The following is a 22902-nucleotide window of genomic DNA, read 5'->3' as shown; positions in this document are numbered from 1 at the left end:
GTCCACAACCTGTCAAATAGCATACAGTATCTACTTGGAGAGTGCAATTTTGGACACGTTTATACGCGATTATAAAAGTGTCTTTGAGCACCTTCAAGTGAAACTGTGTTAGAATGCTGAATAAATTTTGCATTATGCATAGTTGTGTCCTAAAGTAAAAGTGTTTTGGGTGTATGTAGGCAGTAGCGTATTACAGATCCATGGAATTAATTTTCTGTTGGATCCAGATGTATGTTTATTGAGCTATTTTATTAACTCTAATCTCCAAAATAATCATCCTATTACACATACTGAAATGTTGCTGCATACATCTAAAAGTGCATTGCTTTAAAATGGAAGGATGACACTAGCTATGTTTCTTCCACCTATTTTTATATGCATTTGGATATGCACATAAAAAACGGTTGACGGAAACGCCAAGATGTGCAAAATGAGCATTAAAAAAACGTCTTCTGAGGCGCAAGTCATTTGTTAAATCAAGAAAAGATTGACGCAGCTTCTCCTACCGCATTGAATTCCATTTTTACTTTTGATATTTGGTGCCTGTTAATCAGAAAGTGAAGATTTTGTTCTCTTTTACTCATTAGATGGAAACGCTGCTTTTTTCGCACATCTTATGTGATATTCCTGTTTTGCTCGTACATTTTTTTAACATCTTTAGATGGAAAGATGCATAGCTAATGACTGTGGTTCTCCGATGTTTGCATGTTTGATCCCATTCTTTGAGAAGAAAGGGTGAATTGTTTAATAAAATCTGAAACCCCATTTTGGATTTTCTAAAAAAAACAATACTGCATGATTAGATCAAATTGTTTTCCTTTTCGGCTTATATTGTATTTAATTTAGTTTTAAATCTTGTCTATATTTCACCATGTTTTGATTTCACCTCACTGTCTAATGTTTGTTTTATTATATATTGTTTTATTATATTTGACAAAGGAGTTGAATAAAGAAATGCTCAAGAAGATAGCATATTAACATATACAAACATCCCAGTGAGGTTTTTATAAAACGTCATTTTAGCTTATTTGCATAGTGTGAATGCAATTAAAAGTGGGTATTTTGAGGGTAAGGTGTGTCACTTAAATTAATTGACTGTGTAATAGACTGTGAGACATTTTTGTCATTAAAGAGAAACTGCCATGATTTGCATTTTTCACTATAATATTAGAGGAAAATGAATGTTGTAGATCAAGTGTTCACCTGCCTCTAATGCAGGTCTATTTTCTCCACAATGTCCACAAGTGATGCAGATGTTTATGTATTCCTTTATTGTGTGACAGCAGTTGTACATAATATAAAGAAACTCAGTATTTTGCATCTTGCAAACGTTTTCCAGTTAATAAATTCCTGATCATATGCTTTCAATATATTTAGTTTATTTGCACAAAATTTTAAATCTGTCTACAAAGAAAATGAAATGATTTGAACCAACAATATTTGAAGAGTTCAGATGCAAAAACCTGTGCCGTCTGAAATTTCTATTCAAAATTAACATTTTTCTCAGCCTTCTTTTGTTTATGTTGAGTTATTTTACTTTAAAGAGCAGGAAAATAACTTAATCTTTCCCATAAATGTGGTATTACTAATTACTAAAATAAATAAAAACACTCATTTTAGAGCAAAATCTGAGTTTGCGTCTAAACTCTTCATTTGTAAACAAGAAAAGTGATGATGATCATTAATAGGATGTTGGCTTGATGTGTGTCCAGGCTCAGCATGTGTTCAGTCCAGTGATTCAGGGCAGTGCGAGGATGATCACCCCTCCTACTCACGCTCAGCCCAGCCTGGTCTCTTCCTCCACCACTCAGTATGGTGAGCAGACGCATACTATGTATGGTAAGAACTTCCCCAGCACAATGACTAAGCTCAACAAGCCCACATACAGTGTCACTGCTATGTATTGCTTTTCTTTTCGATAAATAACTCAACTCTACAGCAGTTAATGTTGGTCTTTCTAATGAGCCTCGCACACTATGTAAAATAAGGTGATCTTTTACAGGGCTCACAAAATTTTAAATTCCTGGGAGCACTTCGGACAGACACTCTTACGTTTTTGGTAGCCCAAATAAAAAATACATTATTTAATGAATAAAACCAAAAACATACACTTACTAAATAAAAAAGATATAATGACATTTCTTATCGGCTATATATTATTTTTTAAATAACCAAAAAAAGATGTTAAGTGAACATTGTTTTATGTATGTATGATAAAATGTTCCCTTGTGGTTATTTTTGATTATTTCTATAACTAACTTATTGCTACCTGTAAAATCTGAATGATTTTAGCTCTGAAGTAGAAACGACACAAATACATATTTTACCCAAACTGGAAAATTGTGTCATTATTTTCTCACCCTTCACTAACTTCAGACCTGTTTGTTTCTTTCTCTTTTAAACATGAAACTTTTTCTTCAAAATATCTTTAACTGTGTTTAACAGAAAGAATAAAAATCTAAACGAGTAAAAAGTAAATAGTAAAGTAAATAGTGAGTTATTTTTTCATTTTTGGGTAACTGCTTTTTTAACTATCCTTTTAAGCACAAGTCAAAAAATAAACATTTCCTTTCACTGCCAATTGTTTATCGATTCTGTTAAATAATTGCAAAAAGCTGACAGATGACATTAACTTATTACATTAGCAGTCCTTATTAACTTAAAACGTACGTTCTATCTTTCTTTATTACGTGGCTATGTTCTGCATGTGCTTTTCACAGTGACGCATGCACTCGCATTCAGTACAGAACAAGCGATTAAACTGATTAAGAAACCCTATGTTACGTTACTTGGGTGGTAGTTGATGATATTGTGGCTTATTTTCTTTATCACCAACAAGTGGATTTATTGCTGCCGTATCAGCAGCACAGCACATACATAATTATCCAGTTGTGAGAAAATGCAAAAGCATTGAAATGTATTTTTTCTCCCATTGGCCTGCCAGGCAGGTGGAAATGTATTTTGGTTGCCTGGCTAAAAAAAAAACAATAGACCGGGACATTGGACTAACAAATTTTGTGAGCTCTGTGTTGCTGAAAAATATAAAATTATTATTGATATATTATTTTACTACATTTGCCGGAGGGTATGTGTATATTGTAAAGCTTTCTTGTTATCAAGTTAATGTGATTAATTTAAAATTATAATATAGCAAAAACTTTAGTGCCCCCCACCACCCATAACACACATAAATTTACATGTACTGAAAAGATATACATACATATTTTTGCTGTATTTTTGGTCTTAAAAACAAGCACCATTTTGTTTTTCTATTATTATTAGGACTGTCTATTGATTTAAAGATTTAATCATAACTGCATTACAACATCAGGGACCTAAGTGTGTTTTTTGTATGTGTAATTTATAAAAATGCGCCGATATGAAAATGATTCGCAGAAGCGTAATGAAGTACATGGCCTAAGACCAAATACTAAACATGTTTCTTATAGTTTTTTCCTCATATACTTTGCTAAAGTTTCACTATGGCTTTAATTAAACAATAAAAATGACAGTCAATTTGGTCTTGGTTTTCAAAGAAAAGAATCAATTACAGAAGTACAAGTGAAAAATATTGTAGCAGACCATACATTTATAATACATACATTTAATATAGTAAATCTGTAAATTAACATTATATTTTTTTTATTTAATTGAATATTTTTATGCCCTTCTGTAGCTTATGGACATTTTATGACTTTTCTGAGGTAACAAGTAATTTGTTGTGACATTTGTACATGCTGTTTAGCTACTAACATGCAGCAATGTTGCGTTTTAATGCTTGAGGAGTTGTCTCTGCAAACCATCTACTGTAGTGTGGTCTGTGAGGGTGAGAAAAGTTGTCTGTTTCAGCTGTATAAATCACCATCGAGTGATATTTTAAGCTTTCGGTATCACATGAATGTGGTGAAAACTTAATTCACATTGATAGTAAAAGCAGATAACTTTTTCTTGTAGACAGGGCTATAAGACATCATGTTTGTAATCTTACCATTTGTACATTTTTCATTCTCTGTAATTTTCAACTGGTGTTGCATCTTTTACTGACTGCATGGGTTAAACAAAAAACACGTGCTGCATTAATAAAATTAGCCCTAATAGTTCTACATACATATAAATAAAGTGTACACACATAATGATATGTGACAAATACAAATGCCTTTTCTACAGGTGACTTTAGTTTATATTTATTTATTAACATTCATATTTATTGGATTTAATTTAGACAGTTTTATCATGCGTTATAAGCATTTGTACTTGTGTGTTTCAGTGTCACAGACCCCAATTCCTCAGCAGTTTCCCCATCCAAGCTCCACCCTGCACCCTCATCCACAGCACCCTCAGCCCTCTGCCACCCCGACAGGACAGCCCCAGCAGGGTACCCAGCACGGGGGCAGTCACCCGGCCCCCAGCCCCGTTCAGCATCAACAGCATCAGGCGGCCGCCGCTGCTGCAGCTCAGGCCATCCACCTGGGCAACCCACAGCAGCAGCAGATGTACTCTGCTCTGGCAGCCACCCCACCCTCCATGACCCCCGGCCCAAACCCACAGTCCCCTCAGGCCAGCTTCCCCTCGGCACAGCAGGCCGTCTATATCCACCCGCAGCATGGGTACAACCCTAACCATATGGCTCATGTGCAGCAGGTGAGTGCTAGTCAGTACTGAAGCCAAGGTTACGTCCAACTTTTACCACACTTTATGAGGATTTTCTAAAGCACATTATGGGTTGCACTTCTGATTTAGGAAACTTCTATTTAAAAAAAACAGAACCAATTCACTTCAGATTAAAAAGTTGCTCTACCAATAATGCATTGTGCCTAGAGAAATCTGAGTGAGAGGTGGGTTTGATTTTGTGCTTCATTTTTTATCTAAGTCAACATAACTCTTGGTATTTAAATGCAACATTATTATTGCTGACATATCTATGGTCAAAACTCTTGTGTTAGCTATGTTTGTTTCTCTGGATTCTTTTCTTTCTGTTTTCTACAGTACAGTAATACTCAGTGTGCCGTGTATCCGGAGAGTATTCATAGCGCTTGACTTTTTCTACATTTTTTTATGTTACAGCCTTCTTTCAAAATGGATTCAATTTATTTATTTCCTCCACATTCCTCACAAAATACCCCATAAGGACAATTATTTAATGTGGTTAAATTTTATTTAATATACAATCAAATATAATATTATGATAATGTAATGTAATAATAAATAATAATAATTTTATTACAAAATAAAATAATCATCATGGAGCAGTTTAGCAGTCAGATTTATAAACAAAATATGTGTTCTTTTCTAGTTGTAAATTCATTTTACAAAATTTACTTAGAAATTATTTTTATTTAATATGTCGAAAAGAAGATTAAGTGATATAAAAAACAGCAGTATAAATAAATATGTTGTCACAGTGGCGCAGTGGGTAGCATGATTGCATCACAGCAAGAGTGTCGCTGGTTTGAGCCCCGGCTGAGTCAGTTGGGATTTCTGTGTGGAGTTTAAATGTTCTCCTTATGTTCGTATGGGTTTCCTCTTGGTGCTTCGGTTTCCCTCACTGTCCAAAGACATGCGCTACAGGTGAATTAAATATAGATGTTTCCCAGTGATTGGTTGTGGTTGGAAGGGCATCTGCTGCGTATAAATATGCTGGATAAGTTGCCGGTTTATTCCGGTGTGAAGACCCCTGATTAATAAAGTGACTAGGGTGAAAAGAAAATTAGTGAGTGAATGAAGAAATAAATATTAAATGCAAGTAGAAAGGGTGCATTTAGGATTTGGGCCCTTTGGCTGGAATTGCTTAAGGCCCCACACTATATCAGCTCCTGATAGTACATTACAGTACAGCTACACATTTATTTCCATTTCCCCTGTCAGTAATATCAAAAATGAAAAACTGTACTATACAGTTTTTTGGAAGGTTATCTGGCACAACAAAAGAGTACCAAGGGTGGAGCTAGACTAGCTGCTAAATGCTATTCGTTTACAGACAATTGACATTTGTGTATGCAACGAGACACGAGGCATGACTGAATGGGAAGCTCTATATTAAATTCATAGGGAAACAATACACTGCTATACTACAATGAGTAATGAAAGTGCAGTCATAAACCATGCTCAACCCATTTTTAAACTAAGCTAGCTACTTACTTCTTGAGACAAAAGAACACGTTAAGAAGCAAGAACGTGATCTTCTTCTGTTTGTCCCCTATTGTTGTTTACAGAACTGGTCAAATGTTGTATCTAAACGTATAGAAAGCATCACTTCTCTTTTTACGCATACTTGTCACACATCTACCTTTGAAATATGAAAATGAATATGAGTGTAGGCCTGTCACGATGTCTGTTGTTTGTTTTACGATATATTTCACCAAATTGTAATATTTCATTGTAGTTATTTTAACAATTCATTAATCAGGCATTAAAATTAGAATGTGAAAACGGTTATGTTCTAAAAAAAATAATAAATAAATGTTAACAATAAAGTGCAACAGAGGCTGCGATATCTGTTACCAGATCTATTTTCAGTTTCCGGAGACCCACAGGAAAATATATTAAAGTAATTTTTAGTAAATACTGTGGTGTTTTTAACCATACTGACACCTCCAGTAGAGATAGAAATGCTGCACAATCGGTTAAAATGTTGCTATAATTATTATTTTTTAAGTATGGCCAGTGTATGTACTGCATCACCTAAAATGATTAAGGTCATGTCCAAGTATTGTGCGATAAGTCAATATATTGATTACTGTGACAGGCCTACTTGAGTGTGCAAAAGACATGATATGTCAATGACCCATATGGTTTGCTTCCTTGAGTGAGTATGACGATGATCTATATATTTTTTGCATACACCACACCTGCCCGGTAAGAATTCTGTTTGCAGGGGAAATTCAAACCTTGTCAGGGTGATGTGTACCAAACCGTTTTGTACTGTAATGTGCTAAACCATACCACTCCATGGAAATGAGGGATACTCTAAGTTGCCTTTTAATATTCAGTGTATGAACTGTAAGAGTAATGACATGATGACAGAATAATAATAATGATGACATGTCATTGCACCCATTTATTTATAAACACTTCACTAATTGTTTACAGCTTCAATATGTTCAACATAATTCAAGCAACATATCATGGGGCATACAGTAGTAAAACAGTGGATAGAAATACTAAAGAAAACTCATTGGTGCTGTCTCTTAAAGGCCCACATGCAGTCAGGGATGGTGCCCCCTCATCATGGGAATCCTTCACACCCCCCCACTATGATGTTGATGGCCACTCAGGCTCCTGCAGGCCCCCAGCCTGCGCTGCCACAGGGCACCCTCAACCCCATCCCAGTGTCCTCAGGCACACACTTCTACTCCACACTCACCCCTGGTAAGACCTCAGTTCATTTCCACAAACAGAATTCACCTTAACAAAGTATATTATATAAAATGAAATGCTTTTTAACAGCTTATTGATCATAGATCACAATCGAAGAGCAAGAACTTACGATATTGTGTTTAAAATATCGCTATTTACTGCTGAAGAAAATCAGTATCATTTGCACTGGTTCTTTCCATGACAAAAACAGCCCGCATGTCAAATTGCAATGGTCACTTGTGTTATATTACCCATAATCAAAATTTATATTATCTACAATTTTTTCTAAGTATCTGTCTAGTGGTGTAACATCACAAATCTCACTGTTCGGATAACATTATGGTGTTTTAGTCACAGATTAGATCAGCCGCTTTCAATTGCTTTCAATTTATTACAAAAACAGTACCGCAAGACACTAGGTTTTAACAAGCAAAACTGGGGACCTGTAATTGTATTAAGAATAAAAGAAATAATCCGCTGAATAAAAAATAAATAGTAAAATATTAAAAAATAGTGAAAATGTCACTATTATAACTACTGTTGCTGACAACTTTAAATCTATAAAGTGTATATTTAGCATAAAATGTATATTAAAGTGTATATTTAGTTTCATTTCAATAAATGATTCAGTTATTCACTCATAAAACTTTGTTTTATTGCTAGATGTGTCATTTTTGAAGAATTATTCAATGGCATATTTTTGATGGCTTTTTGTCGCCACCTATTGGTGAAAATGTAATTGCTGCCTAAAGCTTTCATTTTTGAGCGTCGTTAAATGGAATGACGGTGATTTCAATCTTTTTTTTTAACATCTGAGGTTTTATCTAAACTATAAACTGTTATCCTAGTACTGCTGCGTTATTTGACTGTTTGTAACTTCATAACTTATTCAAAAGAATAAACACAGAATATTTTAGGATGAATAAACATATGCAAATCACCATCATTTATACTTTGTTGCGTGGGTGTTGAGATCCTGATCTTTAATAAATTGTTCGTGCAGCTTACACTAAATGTATTAATGCAGGCTAAACAAGTAGGGACAAAAAACACCTTTAATGAAACCCACCAACACATCCCAAATAGCCTACCACAACTCTTCCATCATCATTATGTTTTACAGGAATGCTTAAATGCTTTCAAACATGTGATTTGAATTACGCGAGAGACTATCTCTGTGATCGTTACAAATTTAGGACTAATCTACTAGTAAAAAAAAAAAAGTATTTATCTGTGGGCCACGTGTGTTCCGAACCGTAGGTTGTGATCACAATTGATCTGTGATTTATATGGATCCGTTACAGCCCTATTATCTGTCAGTGCAACTCTTCATAAACAATGAGAGAGTGCTCGCTGCAGAGCCATTTGAGCAGAGCTGAGCTCCAGCGAGGGGGAGATCAAGCTCAAGCTCCCCCTCGCTGGAGCTCAGCTCGCCCAAATGGCTCTGCAGCGAGCACCACTTGTAAACAATGGCCATTAAGTATTGAACTTGATGAACGTACTATACAAAATACCGGAAAACATTTCTGTGGGCTTTCATACATGTAAAAATGTTCTTCATACAATGAATTTTAGTTACTTATAGCTTCCCTAGTGCTTTTTGCAATTTTATTCCAAGGTATAATATAATTAATGAAGAGTAAAACTCTTATCCTGTTATTTGCATTTTTGTGCAGGTCCAAAACATACAGAAATATGAGCCATTTTGACTCCTGCTGTCAATTCCTGTCATTTGTTTGAAGGTTTTATCAAGTGCATAATAATCGTTCTGTGTATTTGTTCAGTGCAAGCTCACCATCAGCAGCAGCTGTAGAGGATGAAGACCAGAGAACAGGAGGGGAGGGTCTCCTGATCCTTGCAGAGCCACCCAAACATCACCTTTTTTCTCCAAACACCCCCTAAACGAGGCCATCAGAACCTCAGTCATGCTGCTCTACTGCAACCCAACACCAGTGATTCAGAAACTCTAACAGGCAATGATGTGGTGAACCGTGGCTTTTTTTTTTTTTTTTTTTAAAGAAAACAAGAGTTTTAACGAGGAATCATTTTTCACATGTTTCAGTGACACTAGAACTCTTGCAGCGGGGTCCTAACAATAACAAAAAGCCCAGATGAGTGAGAAAACTGTGCATAAATAACTGGAACGTTTTGTCTGCACCTTCTAAGTTAAAGATAATTCTTCCTTATATTGACAGTATTAACGTTACTGTTAAATGCTGCTGCTATAAGCTGTGCTCAAGACCATGGGGTAAATCAACACCAACAACAACGAGAGATGGTTCTTCTAACCAAACTAAACTCAAGAAACTTCCAATAAAGATGATGTTCGGCAAAAAAAAGACAAAAACAATGCAGATAAATTATTTATTAATTTAATCTGATGGCAAAACCCCATTAGACTTGACCGTTATAAGAACTGTTAAGTTAAAATAACTTTTACTTTGTAGATAATATAAATGAATTAAAAAAAATTAAAAACATTAAAAAAAGTTTTAAAAACTTTACACGCCTTGGCTGTTTTATTCTCTTACATTGTGTTACTTTATTGGCATATTCTGTGTATGTGTGTGCTCTCATTTGCCCTGGTCTCATGTTTGTACTTGATTTTTAAATGTTGGTAATGTGCCTGTTTTTTTGCAAGTGTGTGGGAAAGGTGTCGGGTGCACTTCCGCTCCGGGCCGCCAGGAGAAGCGCTGAGTTTGTCGGCTTCACTGATGCAGACGTCAGAATTCTGCACTCTTCCGGTTGAAACATGTGGAAGGGCTGGAAATAATATCGCCTTGTGAAAAATTGGCAAAAGGAGAAAACTTTTGAAATTTAGGAAACACCGACTGTGCCACTATGGGCAAATTAAACGTGGTAATCCTGAGGTATCTGTCTAGAGATGATTTTAGAGTGCTGACAGCGGTACGTATCCATTTCATGAAACCGTCTAACGTTATTTGTTTACTAGACTTTTCATCCAGCTTTAATGTAACAACATTTCGACTTGCTCACAGTCTTTATGGACCAAAAGCAATATTAACATTAAAATGCCAACCGAGTGACAGTTTTATCAGTGCAGTTTCGTTGTTCTTGTTAAATCATTGTTAATTATACTGTAATAATTGTGTATACATACGTTTCATACTATAAATGTTTACGTTATATATAAAATGTCTTTTTACTTAAGTTAAAACATTAGAATTTTGTCTCAAATTTGGTATAAATGTCTGACAACATTGTACCGTTTTGTGCGTTTGTCTTTGTATGTATGTGTATACAGTGTATATACACAATAAGGTTAAGTTGATTTTATATTCGCACATTCAGACTTTTTTCTTAATAATATTATTTCAGAAAAGTATTCATTGCATATTCTAAATAGTGAAATCATATTAGCAGCCAATTACTATCAAATTACAAAATTGTTCACAGTCAAACAAATAGTGCTATTGTCGTTTTGAAGTCATACTTGCATGCGAATTCAGTCCAGATATTCAATGTACCATATTAAACAATGTATGGACTGTGACTGAATGTGCAAATATAAATCAAACTTTACCTAAATTATATATACTCACCTGCCTCTATATTAGGTACACTTTACTAATACCTAGTTGGACCCTTTTTGCCTTCAGAACTGCCTTAATACAACAAGGTACTGAAAATATGCGCCTACAGAACTGCCGCTCACTTGATATTTTCTCTTTTTCAAACCATTCCACGTAAACCCTAGAGATGGTTTTGCATAAAAATCCCAGTAGATCAGCTGGCACCAACAATCATGGCATGTTCAAAGTCACTTAAATCACCCTTCTTCCACATTCTGATGCTCTGTTTGAATTGCAGCAGATCGTTTTGACTATGTCTGAATGCTTAAACATGCATTGAGTTGCTGCAGTGATTGGCTAATTAAAGATGTGCGTTAAGGAGTAGTTGGACAGGTGTACCAAACAAGTGACCAGTGAGTGTATATGAATATACACTGTAGAGAACATTTGAAGATGATCAAAGTTTTCACAAGACAACAATAGGTGTTGTTAAATAAGTTTAGGGCAACTTTGAACGCTTTTTATCACACTTCTAATGTTGACTGCTGTATATATGTAATGAACTTTTATTAATATAAATTTTCTCCTGTGATGTGCAGGTGGAAATGGGCATGAAGAACCATGAAATCGTGCCAGTAAGTCTAATTGCGTCCATTGCCAGCCTCAAACACGGAGGATGCAACAAGGTTTTGCGAGAGCTGGTCAAACACAAACTTCTGGCCTATGAGCGCAGCAAAAGTAAATGCTTCAGCATTGATAATATCATTCAGTAGTGTGTGGGGGTCTTTGCAGATTCTGACTGTTTCCTCTCTAGCTGTACAGGGCTACCGGCTGAATTACGGTGGATATGATTACCTGGCGCTGAAGACACTTTCATCCAGAGATGTGATTTTATCAGTTGGAAACCAGATGGGAGTTGGTAAAGAGTCAGGTCAGCACCTGAAGGATACATATTAACATGTTTTGTTTTTTTTAAACAAAAAGAATACTTTCTTCAGACTTAAAACATACTTTTTTTAAAAAAATGTATTTATTTTTTTTTTTAGATATTTACATTGTTGCTAATGCGGAGGAGCAGCAGTTTGCTCTGAAACTTCATAGACTGGGCAGGACGTCCTTCAGAAACTTGAAGAATAAGAGAGATTATCACAAGCACAGAAACAATATGTCATGGCTGTATCTGTCCCGGCTCTCTGCCATGAAAGAGTTTGCATACATGAAGGTAAAACCCCAAAAGCTAAGTTGTTGTTGTTTAGGCTGTTCGTCAGGATTTATTTTATGATTCCTTTTTTTTTTTTTAAACAGGCTTTATATGATCGAGGATTTCCTGTTCCAAAGCCAGTGGACTACAACAGACACGCAGTGGTGATGGAGCTCATTAACGGTTACCCGCTGTGAGTTTACATGCACTTTGCTTAAGATCAACATATTTTTACGCAATATAGACTTTTGTTACAATAAAAACTTTAATGCATGATGATTAATAATCTGTCATTTACTCAGAAATATTTTGATCCATTATTCATGATTTTGTAATAGTAATGAAATATTGCTGTATTCTCTGCACAGGTGTCAGGTTCGAGAGATTCAAGATCCTGCTGCACTGTACAGCGAAATCATGGAGCTAATAGTCAAACTGGCCAATCATGGCCTGATCCACGGAGACTTCAATGAATTTAACCTAATGCTTGACGACAATGATCACGTCACAATGATCGATTTCCCTCAGATGGTCTCCACCTCACATATAAATGCAGAATGGTGAATATCTGTTCAGATATCAAACTGATTATTATTATTTAATAAAGAACAATTGCAGCAATGTAATAAATGTTCTGTTTCCTAAAAGGTACTTTGATCGTGATGTCAAGTGTATTCGAGATTTCTTCATAAAAAGATTCAACTATGAAAGCGAACTCTATCCAACCTTCAAAGATATCAGGTAATGTTTTTTCTTTCAGAATGCTTTACTATGATGTTGTCCTAACTTCAGAGGCTGAACAAAGTCACATTTTCCTCTATACAGAAGGGCATGTTCACTGGATGTGGAGATCTCAGCTAGTGGCTACACAAAAGAGCTGCAGCAGGACGACAGTTTGCTCCACCCTGAAGGTCCTGAGAGTGATGGAGATGAAGACGATGAGAGCCCAGAGTCAACTGACGACACGCATCAGGCGTCCGCAGGGGACACTATCGACATGGAGGAGTTTAAACATGCCATGCTTGAGCTAGAAGGGCTAAAAATAAGTGCAGAGACTTTATCAGAAGAGAACAACACAGAGCCTGAGGGAGCACGATGTGAGCAGGACGTCCCCTTAGAGGATCTTCAGACAGAAATGGTTTCTGGCATTTCTGAAGACTTGGGCAGAGATGAGGTGGAGGATGAGTGTCCTGATTTGGTTGACCTGTCTGCATGCAATAAAGAGTTCAGACCATTCAGGTGAGCAGACATGTTAAGATAATGTGGTGCAGTTTTTAGTGTTGTAACTTGTAGGATTCTGCCTGTATACATTTTTCTTAGCCGAAGAAATGGTATAATAACCAATTACTAATTTTAACAAAATGTTAAAAAGGATGGTAAAGTACAATATGTAACACTTTACAATAAAGTCTCATTATGTTATTAAATGCATCAAAATCAAAGAAATAATTTGAAATTAAAAATTATTTTAATTAATAAAAAAAATTTAAAATAATTTTATCTGTTATTAACTCTTTTTTAATAGAAACATTGAGCCTCTCTTAATGCATTATGTGGCAATATCTAAGAGATTAACATTGTCATGACATTTACTTTAGTTTACTTATCTGTTAACAAATGGAACCTTAATTTACAGAGTTAACGAACAAAAGGCCTATAAATAATCAAAAAATTGTCAATATTGTTGGACAGATTAACAAGAAAGTGTTATAATAAATTTAATAAATGTATAATATCTACAATAAATATATTTATTTAAAATAAATTGCTTAAGTGTTAAAGCATCTGTGATGAACAACCACTGCTAATACAACCATCTGAATATTCTTAAAAGGCACTCTAAAAGAATAAATAATAAATAATTATTCATGGTATTTGCCCATAAGTACCCATGATGTCAATATTGTGCATGTTCATTATCACAATTTATTGAATATTAACAAATGTCTATGTAACATTTTTCAGTTATCATTAATTCTAGAGCTTTAGTTACACAATGACCACTTCAAAGACTGAGTGTTAGTCGGGGTTAACTGAGATAAATTATCCATTGTTGGTCTCATAATGCTATTTTATATTATGAAAGCACAACAGCTCCTTGTTTTTAAGAATGTTATTATAGACCATAGAAGTTCAGCTTTTTCACTGAAGTCAGGGATTGTTCAGGGAAGTTGACATTTGACTAAAAGAGGGAAACCCCTGAAAATTGCACTGTGTCATTCACTGTGTAATGAAGCCTATTAGAATACAGTCAAAATCCTCTTATAAATAAAGTTATGAAAGCAAACAAATATCCTTTAGGTTTTATAATCTATGATAAAGCTCAATGATAAAGTAAACCTCCTCTAGCAAGAAGTGCTGTTTGAGCATGATTGCAAATGCGATCAGTTTTATACCGGAGTTCAGCAAACTAATTTATATTGAGTTGCATTTTAGACACAGTGCTTTTTGAACTAATGAATGTGGTTGTAAGTTAAGGCAGAGTACAATATTTGTGTATTTTCTAATAATAAATCAGGCACTTTGGATGAATTGCTTGCATGAATGATTCGACGAGCCACTCATTAAGACACAGACTTCAGTGTCATATTTATATATTAATAAAATAACTTCTATTAATATGATTCATGCAATCCCACAGAGACCAACTGAGCCTCGAGAATGATCACAGGAGAAGAACAACCAGTGAAATGAGCATGGCAAGTGTGGCCAGTTGCTCTACAATTCCACCAGTGAGTACAAACCATTAGAATGCCTCGTTCACAATAGCATGATTAGTGAATATTTTTGGGTATGCATATATAGACAGGAAGTTCCTTGGAAGAAAATTAGTTACCACTGCTGAGATTTATGTTGTATTGAAGCTATGTCTTGGATGTTTCCCAATGCAGGAGGTGATCAGGCAGAAGGTGAAGAGACAGCTGACCAAACAACAGAAGGCGGCTCAGAGGAGACGTCTGCATAAGGGGGAAGCAAACCTGGTGACCAAGGAGAGGAGAGAGAACCAGAACAACATCAAGAGCAGTCTGGAGACCGCTTCCTTCTGGGGCTGAGGATCTACACACTCAGCCTAATGGAGAAATGATCTCAGGACTGCTAACGGTTTTCACTTGTGTGTGTATATAAAATTGATTAATAAAACATCTAAATCTGCAAGTTGAGTTGGTTGTATGATTTCTTTTTTGAAATATATCACTTTTTTGAAATAATAGTAAATTGTTGACCATCAATCACAAGTATGCTGGAGATTTTTGTTTGTTCAGCTGAATATGCATGGTCTCCTTCAAGCTTAACATGCTAATGTTTTAATAATGCAAACATTTTCCTTTAAATTGCTCTGCGAGGTGTCAGAATCAGTTTTGCGTGTTTATTGTTTTGTAACATATAACGTAAAATTTATCCAAGTTGTCACCTTGACTCAATATTAAACGTTCGCCTTTTGTCCCTCTCCGCTTGCCTTTGAAGGGCGGAGAGACACGTGATCTGTGTATTGCGATAGCGTCCAGGAACAAAACAAACCCCAGAGCTGACAGCTTCGCTAAAGCTTTATGATAGCTGTCAGCTATTTTTTATAAGAGGGATATCGCAGTATATTACTTGGGTAAGTTGTGGCGTTTTTCTTTTCATATAAGATGATTCTGAGGTCGTGTTTTGGGGAGTGTAATTTGAATCAGTATAACCTAATGTTAGCAGGGGGAATGTTTGAGTCGTTTCTCCCTATTGCAACGATACTTTTCACTGGATAACGTTTTAAATTCGTGAGGCTAACAACGAGTTTTTTAATATGTGTCCTTTCTCTTCGGTTTTCGATGGTTATTTGGGTTGTGGAAACTCACCGCTTCAATTTCCGCTGTTTCTCCAATGTTGTTTTCGTTCTTCCTCAGCTTAGACGATTGTTGTCATATAAACATATATATATATATATATATATATATATATATATATATATATATATATAATTTGTTTTATATGACTTATTTTCGTTTTTCAAACCCATGTGTCTTTTTTTTTTTCAGAGAAAAAAAACATGTAACGTTATGTCTTCTCTGTTTTGCCGTCCTCTGTCACTTTCAGCCTTTTATCTGTCTATCTGTCTACGTATCCTTTTGTTTGTCTATCTATGTATCTGTCTTTCAGTCTGTGTTTTTATTTGGACAGTATGTCTATTTAACTTTGTTGATCTATCTGTTTGACTATCCTACTGTCTGTCTGCTCAATCTGTCTATTTATCTGTCTGTCTATCTGCTGTATCCATTCATCCATCCGTTCAAAATTCTTTCTATATAGTTGTCTGTCTGCCTGCTTATCTGCGCTATTCTGTCCATCTGTCAACTGAAACAAGGGATTTTGCTGAATGTTGGTAGGGCTGACAGTCTCAGTCACCTTTCCGTTTCAATTCCTTTTCTTTTTATTTCAAAGTAAAAGGTAACTGCGAATGTGAGGGATTTCACTTTGTCTACCATACCATAAATAATGCTGAGTCGTCATTTCTGGCTGAACTGTCTCTTTAAACTGCACATCTCTTTTTTTGAAGTGTCATGACTTGTGTGCCGCAGGGTCCCGTGTGGATCTGGAGAAATAGAGTGATTTTATAAAGATCATGTGGTTTCATGTGTGGAGATGGAGGCTGTGAGACCTAAAAAGGCAAAGTCCAAATCCAGTGGGAAGCCACAGGTGAAAACCTGTCTATAAGCTCATTTTATCAATCTGTAGGTTTGCATTTTTATATAATTTCATGTTTTTAAAAAAAAGCTTCATTTACAGGTCAAAAAGGAGAGGCAGTCAGAGAGCGTCAGACAGCCCTTAGGATCTTCTAAAGCAGTTAATGAGCCTGAGTTCACTGATGTGCCGCTCAGCCTCCCTCATGTGCCTCCTGACCTCAACACAGCTGCCTTTCAGACTTCACTAGATCATCATGACAAAGCTGAAAATGAGCAACGGCATGTTCTCTTATGCGAGAAGCCTGAAGTAGTACAGAAATCGACGTGTCATGAAGACAAAGAGCATGAATTGCCATCACAAGATGCTGCACCTCGGCTGGACCAAACATCAGTGCTTGCTCCGTCCAGCCAAAGTGATCCCAAACCGCTCAGTGCTAAACTTGAGCCATTTAGTGTCCCCTCTATATATCCCTCTATCCCAGCTTCCCTCTCCCAGCCTCAGCTCTCAGAGGACTCGTACTCTATCTCCTACGAACTGTTAGATGGCTCTTTAATGCCAGCAGCGTCTGAGAGACTAGTAGCTCCGGCTGTTTTGGCTCTGGCTAACCAGGAGTCCTCTCCGCCCAGCTTGGTTCCAGTGGAGGTTGTGGATGTGGAAAGATCTAGAGAGAGGCTTTACCCAGAGCTGCCTAAGACCTGCCAGTCTGTGAAGCCCTTCACTAGTGAGCAGCTGCGCATGTGGGAGCCCGGTTCCTGGCTGGAAAACGTGGAGCTGCATGAAGCCGAATTCCAGAATCTGGCTCATCAAGAAGGACATGAGCTGTACGAGCTGCTGCTAAGCTACTGGAGGTGCCGGAAGCAGCTGACGCAGGCCCAGACTGAACTGCAGGCTGCTAACTCGGACTGCAAAAATGTGCAGAATCGCCTGTGGAGCTTCAAGGATGAAAGGCTTTCGTTACAGGTCAGTCATGTTATCTGTTTGTCAATTCAGTTCAGTTTAAAAAAGCTTTATTGGCATGATTGTTAAGCATTACTAAAGCATTGGAGATTCCTTAAACAATGGATAAAAATGTAAATTGATTATATAATTCATATATACATACCGCTTTAGAAGGTTTCATGTGAATCTCAAGAGGATGGGTTATTAGTTTGCCTGCACAGAATCTGCACCGCAGAATTCTGCAGATTTTTACCCCATTATTGATTCTGTTTATTTACTTGTGTAAATGTGTGTAAATTTTGATTTCTTTAGTTTTTAAATTAATGGCAGTAATATTTTTGACTAATTTGAAAACATTCATATGATTTATTTACAATACAGTTTGTGAGGTAATATTTTCTGTATTTTGTATATATTTTATATGAGAGACTTGCTTTATTTACCAAATAAAGTGGATCTAATTAGGTTTGTTAGCATTAAATAAAAGTTAAAAAGGTATTACTTTTCATTTCATATATTACATTTTTTACTTATCATAGTTATGATACAAAATCATTCTTATGAATCCGCAGATTTTTAACACAAATTTTCGCAGAAATTTCAAAAATGTCTGCAGATTCCGTCTAGTTATAAGTTATTTAGAGAGAAAAAAAGCTGAACAACTAAAAATTAAGTAGGGCTGGGCTATATGGTAAAAATCCAATCTCGATAATTATTTTTTATATTGAACAATAAAGATATATATATATATAGTTTGATTCAAGTTGTTAATGCTTCCAGATTTAAGAGTACCCCAACAAAGACTGAAGCCACAAAAATTAGAGGGTCCATTAAATGGCTTAACATTTTCGTCTGATACATTTTCGGTGGCAGAAAATTCAGTACATCTCTAATATCAACACACTTTTAGATTCCCATTGCACACATCTTAGATCAATGTAGAGTGAATAAAAAGTCCAGAGCTTATCATTGTTATTGACACAAATTTCATCACGATTCTATATAATATTGTTTATCGGCTCAGCCTCATCATTCTATTAATCTGTTTTTCTGTTTGTTATCTCCTTCTGTCTGTTGTTGTCTGACTTTTGCATCTGTTGATTTATCATAGTATTTATCAATCTATTGTTCTCTCTTCCATACTATTCTTCTGTTTATTATGCTTTCTGTCTTTAGTTCTGTCCTTGTCTTTTTGTCAGTCGTTCTGTATTTGTATTTTGCATTAATTTGGATCCCCCTTCAGCTACAGTATGCCTTAAAGCATTGCTGGTCTTCCTGGGGTAAACACAGGGCTTAAAATAAATACATTATTTCATACATAAGAAAATGTAATAAATTTATGCATTACAATATTATTAGTACACATTACTTTCAGCTTATTTGCTAGCATCTCAAACGTCTTCAATAAAAACAAGGTGTCCGCGGGGTCTTAAAGTATTAAAGTTAATAAATCAGTGTAGAGAAATTTAAGGACCTTAAAAAGTATTAAAACGTCTTAATGCTATTTTGCAAGGTATTACATTTCATATCATTGTTGATTATGCAATGTATGGTTGTATGCTAAAATTTGCCTGAATAAAATCTGCAAATATCAGGATGCTGTTTAGTTAATCCTGATAGATTTGACATCATGTTGCTTTGTTTACTACAGAAACCAAGGCAACACCATTTTTTCTGCAGCTATAGGTGCCAACGTGGGTATGAAAAATGTTTTAGTTTTGGATTAGTTTCTTACATTAATATTTAGTAAATATACTATAAGTTAAAATCTCGCCAGTGTTTTCGATTAAACTTAAAGTGGTTATAAGGTCTTAAAATGTATGGAAAGAGTCTTGAAAAAGGTCTTAGAAGGTATTGAATTTCACTTTCTGATTCCAGTATATACCCTGGAAAAATGTAAACCTTGATTTCCTACAATAATCTTATGAACAATGAATTCAAAAAAAAATTTTGTTTTATTTTTTAGAAATTCCATGATTTTGTTGCACTACATTTAAGAAAGTTGCTCATCTAGAATCATATTAATGTACAGTAGATGGATATTAGATTGCAATTGATTATGCTGATCTATTGGAGTTTTTAAATGTGAAACTTCCCATGTTGATAGCAATAATGCAGCCACCATTCTGTCTTCTATCCATTGACATTTAAGCTCTGAATGCATACAGTTAATATTTCATATTTGTAATATACAAACACAGAAGGATTATCCTCAATGCCCTATTTTGTACGGAGCTGGAGCTTTCTTAAATCCTTTTTTACGGTGCTAGCCAATATCATCTGACAGTAGTCAAGCTGTGAAGAAAAACAAAGTCTAATATTTTATTATATCTCATATCAAACCTAAAATATTGTCCTGTCTAAAAGTATTTCCTTTATCCTGATAAACATACAAAACATGGTAAGTTAGTTTTGTTCAGAGCTTAATGTTTTTCTTTGTAATGTCCATTAATTTTAGTTCTACTTCCAGTTTTGCATCCTGTTTGTTATCTGAGTCATAACTATTCCCAGATGTTTGTTTAAGTGACATTATGCCTTCGCCATAGAAATACACTGCACTGGTCTATTTTATTATTCTCAAGCACACCTGTTTGTTTTACAGGGTGTATGTGCAGACCAGAATAAGGTGTATGGCTACCACTGCTACCAGCAGGTGACACTGAACGAGGCTGCGTTAGCTGAGCTGAAGCACCTGTTTTCTGCTAAGGCGGAAATCCTCCATCAGACAGTGGCTCTGCACTCATACACCTCCATCCTGTCCCGTCTGCAAGTGGAGTCTTATCTCTACCGCTTGCTCAGCAGTAACCCCACCACCAAGAGTGTGGCTGTGCAAGATACAAGTGCAGGCAAGTTCACACTGATAAAAGTCGAGTCTGTACATGAGCCACAAATTATTGGTTAGGTTTGTTTCCTAAGGAGTACCATGTCTTGTCTGTCAAAAACACTTGCACAAATACACTTGAAAGGATAGTTGACCCAAAAATTCATCTTTTGTCATCATTTACCTACTGACCCGAGTTTCTTTCTTCTGTTAAACACACAAAAAAAAAGATTATTTGAAGAATGTTGGAAGCCTGTAACCGTTGACCTCTTAGTATTTGTTTTTCCTACTTCCTACATCTTCTTTTGTGTTCAACATAAGAAAAGTAGCCCATATAGGTTTATAACCACTTGAGGGAGAGTAAACTGTGACAATTTTCACTTTTGGGTGAATATCCCTTATGTTCGGTTTGCGAAGTCATCCATCTTTGGCGAATGTGCCAGAAAATATTTTTGATTTCTATTTATTTTAGTTCTCACTGAGTTTTAGACTTGTTTCATTTAGAAGACTGCACTCTATGAAAGCCATATTTGCTGTCTACATAATACATTTATGGATATCTTATTTAGGAAAAGTACAGTTACTATAATACAGTTAATTGTTATTTAATCTAATTGTTGGATGTGGCCTAAAATGGCAGCTCTGGAGGGTGTAGCCTTTGAAATTAGGCCCAGAATTAAGCTTTTAGCTGACACTTTTATCCACAGAACTGACAACTTTCTTTCATCTATATTATTTTGTCCATTCATCCTGACCACTGAAAAATGATTGTTCTCATGAAAGTAGTTCTGCCTGTGATTTTGAATGTCATGCTGTCTATTGATTTTTGTATTGAATGTCTTAGTGAGTCCAAAGTCTCAGCCCTCGTCTTTGCAGCCGCTGAAGGAAAGCATCAGTGTGCTGTTCATCTTCACCCGACGGGTCCTAGATGATTCTCAATTTCAGGCTGACATCCATCTCTGGCTTCAGAGGCTGGTAAAGATCTCAAAATACCTAATAATGGACTGCAAAATAAGTCAAAGACTAGATAACTTTAGGTTATGATAAAAGAACAAATTACTGTTTTAATTTAAGGACAATTAAAAAGTAGTAGCCTCATTGTACACTCAAAAAAAAAAATTGTTGAATGAACATGATTTAATCGTGGCACCCTTTATGCATCTAATCCAATCAAGTAAACCTGAACTGCTTTGAACATGTTGTATGAACACAAAGCACATTTGTAGATAAAACATGGTTTCAATATGTCAGTCTAACTTCTTTTCAACTAATTGACTCAAAATGTTTGTATTGTATTATTCTAATTAAAATTATTCTAATTTACTCAATGTAACACTAAAGCTTTACTTTAACAAAATTATGTCTTGTTAAATCAGCTAGTAAATTTCTTGTTCAATATTGTTGTTTAAATTCATTCATTCATTTTCTTGTCGGCTGAGTCCCTTTATTAATCCGGGGTCGCCACAGCGGAATGAACCGCCGATTTATCCAGCAAGTTTTTCATGCAGCGGATGCCCTTCCAGCCGCAACCCATCTGGGAAACATTCACACACACACTCATACACTACGGACAATTTAGCTTACCCAATTCACCTGTACCACATGTCTTTGGACTGTGGGGGAAACCGGAGCACCCGGAGGAAACCCACGCGAAGGCATGGAGATCAACCTTCTTGCTGTGAGGCGAACGTGCTACCCACTGCGCCACTGCCTCGCCCTGTTGTTTAAATTACATTTTTTAAATTACAATAATATGAAGCGAGATTTAAAATTAAGTAATTCAACACAAAAAGGACAGAAAACATGTTATATATATATATATATATATATATATATATATATATATATATATATTTTTTTTTTTTTTTTTTTTAATTTTTTTTTTATAGCCTTTAGCAGGCACCAATCACATTTAAACAAATTTCTTCTTTAATATTCTGATACAAAATGTTATATAATATCCAAAATTGTAATATGTAATATAAAATGTATAAGAAACATTTAGCCAACAAAATAACCTTGGCTCTTAAGAAAACTGATCCCCAAGCAATACCTGTAGGACGTTAACATCATTTTTTTTACCAATTGAGTTTAAACGGCTTTCTTCACTTTGGTACTCCTATTCAAAATATAAAAGTATAAAATGTATAGGAAACATATAGTCAACAACATAACATGCATAACATTCAAGCTCTTGGGAAAACCAATTCCCAAACTGTGCCAAAAACACGCGGTGATACTTCTTCTTGTTGTTTCAAATTTTTATTTTGTAAATCCAATACATGCCTAGTTGATTTTTTGGAGTGTAGTATTTGTAAATATTACCAGGTATAAGCATTTATGAATCCTTTTTATTTTTTAAAATCTGGTGTACGTAAAGTTTTGTAATT

At 35.4% G+C, this 22902-nt stretch overlaps 3 protein-coding genes across 41 annotated transcripts in view; all 3 read left to right on the top strand.

Annotated features, from left to right (window-relative positions):
- Window positions 1-9860, top strand: part of atxn2 (ataxin 2) — a 59431-nt gene extending 49571 nt beyond the window's left edge. For 15 of the 29 annotated variants that reach the window (XM_087252677.1, XM_087252676.1, XM_087252672.1 and 12 more), the window contains 4 exons: window positions 1713-1839; window positions 4268-4641; window positions 7194-7368; window positions 9141-9860. In XM_087252677.1, the coding sequence (XP_087108803.1) occupies window positions 1713-1839; window positions 4268-4641; window positions 7194-7368; window positions 9141-9169 (705 nt within the window). In that variant the 3' untranslated portion in view covers window positions 9170-9860. Of the gene's footprint in view, window positions 1-1712; window positions 1890-4267; window positions 4642-7193; window positions 7369-9140 lie in introns of all 29 variants that reach the window. The other 14 variants (XM_087252681.1, XM_087252680.1, XM_087252667.1 and 11 more) reach the window with 2 other exon arrangements.
- The window catches only part of epg5 (ectopic P-granules autophagy protein 5 homolog (C. elegans)), a 1176376-nt gene that overhangs the window by 613230 nt on the left and 540244 nt on the right, over window positions 1-22902 (top strand). For 3 of the 11 annotated variants that reach the window (XR_015490515.1, XR_015490514.1, XR_015490513.1), the window contains exons 1-5: window positions 15578-15691; window positions 16647-16764; window positions 16855-17712; window positions 20294-20537; window positions 21357-21487. The exons of 4 other annotated variants lie outside the window; for them this stretch is intronic. Coding sequence is in view for 4 of the 7 variants with exons in the window: in NM_001441403.1 (NP_001428332.1) it covers window positions 16711-16764; window positions 16843-17712; window positions 20294-20537; window positions 21357-21487 (1299 nt within the window). In the remaining 3 variants the exon portion in view is untranslated. 11 annotated transcript variants of the gene reach the window in all.
- riok2 (RIO kinase 2 (yeast)) lies at window positions 10085-15249 on the top strand. The gene is given in 10 exon segments (NM_213554.2): window positions 10085-10263; window positions 11489-11627; window positions 11704-11820; window positions 11936-12111; window positions 12195-12283; window positions 12459-12650; window positions 12739-12831; window positions 12916-13329; window positions 14732-14822; window positions 14982-15249. Coding segments are annotated over 10 exon segments (1539 nt in total). The 5' UTR covers window positions 10085-10197; the 3' UTR covers window positions 15144-15249.

This window comes from Danio rerio, chromosome 5 (assembly GCF_052040795.2).
Source record: "Danio rerio strain M-AB ecotype USA chromosome 5, GRCz13ab, whole genome shotgun sequence".
NCBI lineage: Eukaryota > Metazoa > Chordata > Actinopteri > Cypriniformes > Danionidae > Danio > Danio rerio.
This window is presented reverse-complemented; position numbering and strand designations above follow the sequence as displayed.